The 10000-nt window shown below is 34.3% G+C and overlaps 1 protein-coding gene across 1 annotated transcript in view; it reads right to left on the bottom strand.

The window, feature by feature from the left end:
- LOC125036637 (CCN family member 2-like) overlaps positions 1 to 10000 on the bottom strand; it is a 41462-nt gene that overhangs the window by 15178 nt on the left and 16284 nt on the right. Inside the window, exons 2-3 of the mRNA XM_047629403.1 lie at positions 5605 to 5812; positions 4869 to 4960 (exon numbers count right to left, since the gene is read on the bottom strand). Coding sequence (XP_047485359.1) covers positions 4869 to 4960; positions 5605 to 5812 — 300 coding nt within the window. The remainder of the gene's footprint in view (positions 1 to 4868; positions 4961 to 5604; positions 5813 to 10000) is intronic.

The raw sequence follows: 10000 nt of genomic DNA, 5'->3' as shown, positions 1-10000 counted from the left end.
AAAGAAGAAGAAGATTGTTCTAAATAAAGTTTTATGCATAATATTTATGCAATAATGTTTTACTTTTAATTTAGATATTTCTTTTTTTATTTTTTTATTTATTCTTACATATATTTATTTATACGAGAAATTACTTATTGATAGATTTTTAAACGTACTAGATATTTAAACATTTTAATCCTACAAGGTATTCGACGCGACAGATAATTCTAAGTAATCAATTAATCAAACATGTTTTCAGGTAATGACGGTGATGCTGCACTATCGTCTTGAGGTGTAACCAAACAAGGAAAGGAAACTCATACCACCCCTCACTGAGATTTACATTGTTCGCACTACGCAAAGATAAGACAAACATACATTTGGCAAAGTCCATTTCTCACTCCATATTATGTTAAAAAAAAAAAACTGAATCGCATAGACTACATAGATAATCAATTATTATTTTTTTTTACAATTGCATAATATAACAAAGGTCCTAACAAGAATAACTCAACAGATATTACTTACCATCGTGGGCGATTAATTAATAAGCTTGAGACCTCCTCTCATGCTGTAACATGTTATATTATCCTTCCTTACATCACGGATGCATCTTCAAAATAAGATTACCATTCCAGGAAAAGGCTCAAGAAACTCTTATTGAACTAAAAATGCCTCTATTATGGCTGTCAACCTAACACAAGCACACGTCCAAACAGGCGATTACACAAATAAAATAAACATAACAGACGAACCGCATCTCTCCCGGTAACCACTACCTCGACTGTTTGTACATGTTAACACCCTACCTGTCTGTCACCTGCGCGCGATAATTACCCGTGCAGACCGGTACGAAACCGATATGACATTTGGAAACGATAACGTATATGTCAGCCCTCGGCATGACACGTGATTCATGACGAGCGCGCGGTCTCCAGTGCGGGCGGTAAGAAGAGACTGAGGCAGCAGTAGCAGAGAGGCTTGCCCAGTATGCCCCGGGGCGTAAGAAGAAAAACAATTGAGAAATTTGTTATCAATAACGGAAATTAAGTGTGTTCTTTGTTTCTTCCCCTTAACACACGCATATGCACCGTCATCATCTTTATCCTCATCATCACCAGGGCCTTCGCAACAGGCTTCATTTTGAAATAGGAAATGCGTTTTAACTTTCTTATTCTTCTCCTTCTTTCTACTCGTACCAGCGGTCGAGACGGAAGCAGCAGGCGGTGGAAAGCGGACAGACTTCCAGCGTTCATGGTTTGTCCACTTCTGATTACGCTGGCTAGTTTCTGTCTCTTTCACTATCTCTACCTGTATCTTCTTCTTCTTCTTTTTCTTCTTCTTCTTCTTCTTCTTCTTCTTCTTCTTCTTCTTCTTCTTCTTCTTCTTCTTCTTCTTCTTCTTCTTCTTCTTCTTCTTCTTCTTCTTCTTCTCCTCCTCCTCCTCCTCCTCTGTGTTTTCTGCGCAAGAAGGATTATCAACATCATGCGATGGTTTATGTATGGGTGTCCAAACGCCAGCGAATTGAATGCGTCTAAGTGCCAGCTTCTATCATCAAAGAGAGTCCCTGTAATACAGCGCAAAGTTGCACTTTACAATTTGTTACGGTTGTTTGCGTAAATTGATGGGTGTAGTTTTCCGTGAGAACACATTAAAAGTTATTGTTTTAGTTCATCCTTTTCTGCCATATTAATACTTTTTGTACCTGATGAGGTTTCGCCATTGACGAAAAGAGAGTATGTTCTTAGAGAGAGAGAGAGTGAGAGAGAGAGAGAGAGAGAGAGAGAGAGAGAGAGAGAGAGAGAGAGAGAGAGAGAGAGAGAGAGAGAGAGAGAGAGAGAGAGAGAGAGAGAGAGAGAGAGAGAGAGTGCCCACTATACCCCTGCAGGCTTGTAGATGCTTATATTACTTCTCTGAATATTTATCTGGAGAGGATGATTGAGCTTTCTACAGTCATACACTTTTACATCGTATTTGTCTGGAGTGTGCTTGTCCACTATATCCATCCTGCGGGGACATTGTATATGATTGTTTTATGGTGAAACAACCTGCAGGGGGGGGGGGGGGGGGCATGCGTATAATTCAAGACCTTGATTTGAATTTGAATGGGGGGAGGGGGCTTGCATCATGGTAAAACATGTTGGTGCACTTGGGCTGTTGGGGGGGAGGGGGTTGAATTTGAATTTCAACTGGAGGGGGAAGGGGGTCAAAACTTTTAAATGGTCCCCATTGTCCCTATATGCTAGTACTCACATATACATACATACATACATACATACATACATACATATATATATATATATATATATACGCACATACACACACACATATATATACATATGTATGTGTATATATATATACACACATATGTGTATGTATATATACACATTTGTATATACACACATACAAAACACACACACACACACACACACACACACACACACACACACACACACACACACACACACACACACACACACACACACACACACTCACACACACACACACACACACACACATACACACACACACACACATGTATATATATGCATGTATATATATAAATACATATCATTATTGATATTATTATCATCATCATCTTTATCATTATTTATCGGGTCCCACTCTGCCTAAGCGATCTGCAGAACCATAAGAGATGTTATTCCTGGATGTGTTACCGGTTTACCATATGGACTAGTGAATCATAGGACACTTGCCTCCCTGACACATGAATCTTCCAGGCCATAGCACTCAGAATATGTATAAGCTTTCAGCGTGTTTTGAAAATCTTGATATGTTTAATTTTTCCTGACCTACAGAGAAAGTCTAATAAACATGAGTATGCTACCTCGTAGGCACGAAAACCAACACTAGTAAACCAGCTTGGTTCGAATAACTTAATTTCATTTGTAGCTCTTTGTGTATTAGTTCCTCTCAGTAATTGTCTTACTTGCAATAATTCTCTCAGATATGGTGGAGAGCCTGCATCCTATGCTTCATAACTCGGGGACATTTAACTTAAGATTGTTGTAGGCTTTGTGGGTACCAGCGTAGTTCGTTAATAGTGGAGTATTGCTTTCATGAATGTGGACACCTTTGATTAGTTTTGCAGCCCTATTCAAGACAGTCTGCATCTAGTTTCCAGATGGAACTTTGGCAGGTTATGATAAATTGAATTATGATAATCCAATCATGTAACTTTTTTTTTGACAGAGTTCTCTTCAAGATATTCCTTGACAAATGCAGTGTTTCTAAGATGGTATCCAGCGATCTTAACATGATTTATCTGATAATTTAAAGTATGAATTGCAGTCTAGTGCCATGCCGAAATCTCAAACATTTTCAGTAACCTGAATTTGAAACCCATTTCCATATTCATTTAGTACTCTAAATGTTTGAAACTGCATTTCTTAATAACCAGCATAAATTCTGTAATGTTTTATTCTGCTTTTGTAGCACTTTGTAGCAAAGCCAATGGTATATGTAACATACTTCATTGTGGCACACTCCTAGCCAAAGGGAAACAATTTCTAATTTGTACACAGTATTTTCTGTCGCATAAATAAATTCTTTAGTACATTTTACGCAATTCCAGCTGCACTCAAATCAAAGCAATTCATGTGTCATCATATCAGACGCTGCACTCGGGTCAAAAAGGACCAAAATAACACATTTACCGTTATCAGTTATTTATTTTATTGATTCAGTCACTAGCGACGGAATATGTTGTAGTCTTGATAGAAAAGAGCTGTCTATACTCTGATTGATTATGAAGTAGGGCACAAATCAACTCCAGATGTTTCATTAACTGATCTGTGATAATGTATTCCAATACCTTAGGCAGGAAAGACTAATTTGAGACTGGTATAAAGGAACCCAATTTTTGGTGATCAAGTTTCTCTTTTCAGACATTTAATAACAGTCTTCCTCTCGGATTCAAGTAATTTGTAGGGGATATATATATTCATAATAATTGAAAACAGCTCATCCCCACCCGGGTCCGGAGTACAGTATGTACTCTAAAGCTTCTTGAGAACTTGAAAAATATTGTTATTGCTTTATATATATATATATATATATATATATATATATAATCGTCCGAACAAGAATCATTGTTACAATTAATTTTTATATCATCATCTGTTCAAATTACCTGATTTAACTGCGATTTTTTTTTTTATAATCATTCATATCTCTCTCTCTCTCTCTGGCTTCGCATTCAACAGGTGTCTCATTTAGTACTAGAGTTAGGTTTAGTTATGTAAATCCAAAAAACTAATATCCAAATCTAATATTACTTAAGCCAAAAAATATGCCAATCTCTTTAAATCGTTACCTTGATTAACAATTTTGTGAGAAACCTATCATAAGTCTTACAGCGTAGAATATTCGGAGACGTAACTCAAATAAACTGTAATCCATTTTCTATTCGTTTATTGAATCCTTGTAAATATTTTCTAACTCTCTCTCTCTCTCTCTCTCTCTCTCTCTCTCTCTCTCTCTCTCTCTCTCTCTCTCTCTCTCTCTCTCTCTCTCTCTCTCTCTCTCTCTCTCTCTCTCTCTCTCTCTCTCTCTCTCTCTCTCTCTCTCTCTCTCTCTCTCTCTCTCTCTCTCTCTCTCTCTCTCTCTCTCTTCTTCTTCTTCTTCTTCTTCTTCTTCTTCTTCTTCTTCTTCTTTCTATTAGGCCTCTAACCTCAGAACGGTACTTCTACATTTAATCCAACTTAGAATATTATTATTCTCGGAAAGCAAATTCTCAAGCTGTTCATGGACAATGGATAAACATTCACTTCCTTTTTTTTTATTTAACAGAGATCGAATTATCTTATTTTCACTGTACCATCCCTCAAGGCAATGAAGGTTGCAGGTAACACACTCGGTCTCACCTTGCAAGTGCACTGGGTACGGCAGTCGAGGGTGAAGGATTCGCCGTCATCAAAGGTTCTGTTGTTAACGAAACATCTCGCTGGACGCACCTCTGGGAGGGGGAGGGGGGTGCAAAAGGCACAAAAGCATTATTAAAGACGTATGTACATATGAACAGATAAATAGATTAATGAAGACAATATACACACGTACATATATTGATATATATATGTGTGTTTGTGTTTTCGTGCATGTGTCTGTATGTGTGTGTGTGTTTGTGTGCATGTGTGTTTGTATATTGCATTTGTGTTTGTGTGCATGTGTGTTTGTATATGCATGTGTGTTTGTATATGCATATGTGTGTGTGTGTGTTTGTGTGCATGTGTGTTTGTATATGCATGTGTGTTTGTATATGCATATGTGTGTGTGTGTGTGTGTGTGTGTGTGTGTGTGTGTGTGTGTGTGTGTGTGTGTGTGTGTGTGTGTGTGTGTGTGTGCTCCTGCAAAGAGGGTTCATTCCCCTCGAAATAGCAGAGGTATGAATGTGAGGAATGTGGTTCAACTGACGCCTTTTTGTCATTCATTCTTTCATATACTTTAGTTTCTTGAAATCATGCATTTGTAAATATATAATACATATTTTTACTCGCTCAGGCGTTCATAATCCACCAGGATGAGTATGAAAGTGTACGTGAATGAAATATCAGTATTTGGGGGAATGCGAATAGCAAGGACAGGCCCCCATCGGCAGCTGACCTTGGCAAGTGCCGGTGGGGTCCGCGGTGCTGTTGTAGAGGCAGGTGAGGCTGCGGGAGGCGTCACACAGCGTCGCCCCGTTGCACGACTCGCCCTCCTGTCGCGCGCACTGCCAGCAGCACCCGCAGCCGTCCATGATGACGGGCACGCCGGGCGGGCAGTCTGGCACGGAGCCGCACTCACACGGGTACACGCAGTGACTCCGGATCTGGAAACGACAGCAGGAATCATGAGGCACGATTTGTGCATTTATTCCGTCTTGGCAGGGAAGGAAAATCATAGCCCTTTTCGAGATACTGACGAATATATACTGTGTCTACAAAATTAGAGTGTGGAGGAAATGCAGTGTTGTGCGGTTTGGCAAGATAAAACACGATACTAACTTACCATAAAGAACACGCTAACTTCTTTCATGATAAAATCAAAACTGTTGATTCAGATTCAAACTCTGACAACAAATATTTTTCTTTCCCTCCCTTCTTTTTCTGTGCTTCCTAAACAGAGTACGATAAAAGACCAGTTGCACCGCCGAGTCCCAGGCGCTTCCAATCAGGCGTCCGAATGAACACGGAGCCAGAAAAATAGAGCAAGAAAGTTGTCGGTTTCTTTCAGAGTCGAAGGAAAAGATGAGTGGTTGACAGACACGGAAACACGTTATCATTTTGTTGACACTGCAATGCCGGTACAAGGATTCGGGTGGAAAATACAGAATTGAGGAACGTGATATGCACGAGAATACACGTTGATTAATGACTGTCGGATCAATGACATTGATTGAAGACGATTGTGTCCATGATTAAACGAAGTTCGAAAAGAACACATGTATTCTAAAAGAAAACAGGTTGTGAAATCTGAGAAGCAGCCAAGACCCTGGCTTCAATCCTTTCTCAAGAGAGGTAGTTCATTGATTCCAAAGAACCTTTAGACAAGTTCGCCTATCTGTGTGGTCTTCCTTCTTTGGTGGTCTTCCTTCAAGAAGTGTAGAATTTTAGGAGGAAATGTCTTACATTTGAGACATTCATAGGATGTCCCCGTTAAGGTTTTACAGACGTTAAATAAATCTTAAAACGCCCAACTAGTTCCTTTCGTAAAATGGAAGAAGAATCAGAGATACCTTGCTTTCAAGACCGATTAAGCTCTACGTTATATCAGATGGAGTGAAGCAAGTTGCCGGAACCTCGCCGGAGACAATTAAACACGGCTCAATGCTTCTCAAAGGCTTCACTCATTTGCATGACGCACTCCCAGAGGGTTGAGTGTTGCATGCTCGCTTCACCACAGCTCCAGAAGGGCATGGGACACGGCTCCTTGGGGGTCGCATCCCCTTTGACCCGATTTCATTACTCTTCCCTCTCTCCTTTCATCTTAACTAGATCCAACACCTGCAGACATGCAAGGACACACTCCGGGTCAACGGAAATCCCCTCCCCCCTTACCCCCTTCACCAATATACTTACTGGGACCCCCTCCCTCTCTCTGAACGGCTAAGATCTCGTAATCTGTACACTTACGCGGACCCCCCCCCCCCCCATCGCAATCATACGTACCCACCACATGTATACATCCAGCTGGATTCCCAGCGCCACACCCCCATGGCCAGAACTACCCCTATCTCCCTCTCTATTACTAGAACCCTCCCCACACTAATAGAACCCTTTCACCTATACACATCTCTGTACCCCCTCCCCCTACCTTGTCTCCACTCCGTAAGTCTTCACCACGAGGACGACCCTTCAGTTTCCTTACAGAAAAACCTCACTTTCACCTTTATCTTAAGCCATCCTCCCTTCGACCCTACGATACATTATTATGGTTATTGTTGTTATTGGTATTATTGTCATTATCATTAATATTGATATTACTACTATTATTATTACTAATGCCATTGTCATCATAATTTATGTTCTCATTAGTATTATTTTATTATTATTACTATTGTCGTTATTATTATCACTATTGTTATTTTTATGATTATTATTATCATTCTTATTTTCATTATTATTATCATCATCATCATCATCATCATCATCATCATCATCATCATCATCATCATCATCATCATCATCATCATCATCATCATTATTATCATTATTATTGTTATTATTATTACTATCATTATCATTGTCATTGTTATAATTATTATCATTATTATCATTTTTATTAGTATTAGTATCAGTATTAGTATTAGTATTAGTATTATGGTTTTTGTTGCAATTAACAGTAATACTATTATTAATAATATTATTATTATTATTGTTGTTATTGTTATTATTGTTACTGTATTTATTGTTTTATTGTTATTATTATTATCATTATTATTATTATTATTATCATTATTATTATTGTTATTATTATTATTATCATTATCATTATTATTATTGTTATTATTATTATTATTATTATTATTTTTGTTATCATTAATATTACTATTGTCATTATTCTTACTGTCCTTATTATCGTGATGATTATTATAACTATCATTATTAATATCATTATTATCTTTATCATTATCACTATTATTATTACTATTATTATTATTATTACTATTAGTATTATTACTTTTTTAATTACTATTATAGATATTATTATCATTGTTGTTATTGTTGTTAACATTATCATTATCATCATTATTATCATCAATTGTTTTTATTCTTATCATCATGTTTCTTCATGTCATTATTATTATGTTTATCATTATTATTTACTATGATTATTATTGTTATTATGATTTATATTATTATCATTATCATTATCAATATTATACATTTTATTATTATTATCATTATTATTTTCTTTATCATGATATCCTGGACTATCACTACTACTAGCAGCATTATTATCATAATTATTACTAGCATTGTTACTGTTGTTGTTATTATTATTATTATTATTATTATTATTACTATCATCATCATTATTATTATTTTCCTTATTATTGGTATCATCATCATCATTATGATTATTCCTATCATTGTTGTTGTTGATATTTATGTTATTATTCTTATCAGTATAGTATCATTATCATTACCTTCTTCGTATCATTGTTATCATTATTAGTATCATTAATATCAAACTATCATTATTGTCATCATTATCATTGTTGCAAAATATCACTATTATTATCATTACAAATTATCACCATTATCATTATGATCATTATTATTAGCCTTTCCATAATCATGATTATTATTATTGTCATTATAATTATTATTCTTATTATTGTTATTATCATTATTATCATTATTATTATTATCATTATAATTATAATTATTGTTAATATAATTGTTATTATCATTACTATTATCATTATTACTATTACTACAATTATTGTTGTCATTATTACCATTACTATTGTCATTGATTTTATCATTATAATCAATATTTTTGTTATTATCATCATCTTCATCATCATCATTATCATTATTATTATCATCATTGTTTTTACTATCATAAATATTATCGTTTTTGTTACTATTATTACAATATTATAATTATTATTATTATTATTATTATTATTATTATTATTATCAACATCATCCTCATCAATATCATTATCCTCCTCCTCCTCATCATCATCATCATCATCATCATCAATATCATCATTACCATCATCATTTTCATCTTCATCTTCATTATTATCATCATAATTTTTATTATTATCATCATGCTTTTTCATATCATAACTATTAGTATTAGCATTATAATTTATATTGTTATTGTTATTATCATTAGTAATATTATCAATATTATCATTATTATTATTATTATTATTATCATCCTCATCATCATCAGCCTCATTCTCATTATTTTTAACATTATTATTATAATTTTTATTATTATTATTATCATTATTATTATTATTTTTACTATCATCATTATTACAATTGTTATTATTATTATCATTATTATTATCATTGTCTTTATTATCATCACTTTTATTATCATTATTATTATTATCATTATTATTATTACTACTATTATCATCATCATTATTATTATTATTATTATTATTATTATTATTATTATTATCATTTTTATCATCATCATTAATATCATCGTCATCATTATTAATACCATTATCATTATCGTTACTGTTATCATTACCATTATCATTACCATCATTATTGTTATCATTATTATTACTATATGTTCGTTATCATAATATCGTTATTATTACTATATTTTCATTATCATATTTATCATCATCATTATCATTATTGATGTTATTACTATCATTATTATTATCCTTATTATTATTTTTATTATCATTGTTATTGTTATTATTATTATCATTATCATTAATATTTTTATCATTATCATAATTATTGTCATTATCACTATCATCGTCATCATCATCATCATTATTATTATCATTGTTATTATAATTATTATTATC

Source organism: Penaeus chinensis, chromosome 21 (genome assembly GCF_019202785.1).
Source record: "Penaeus chinensis breed Huanghai No. 1 chromosome 21, ASM1920278v2, whole genome shotgun sequence".
Lineage (NCBI taxonomy): Eukaryota > Metazoa > Arthropoda > Malacostraca > Decapoda > Penaeidae > Penaeus > Penaeus chinensis.
Note: the sequence above shows the minus strand (reverse complement) of the source record. Positions and strands in the feature narration are given on the sequence as shown.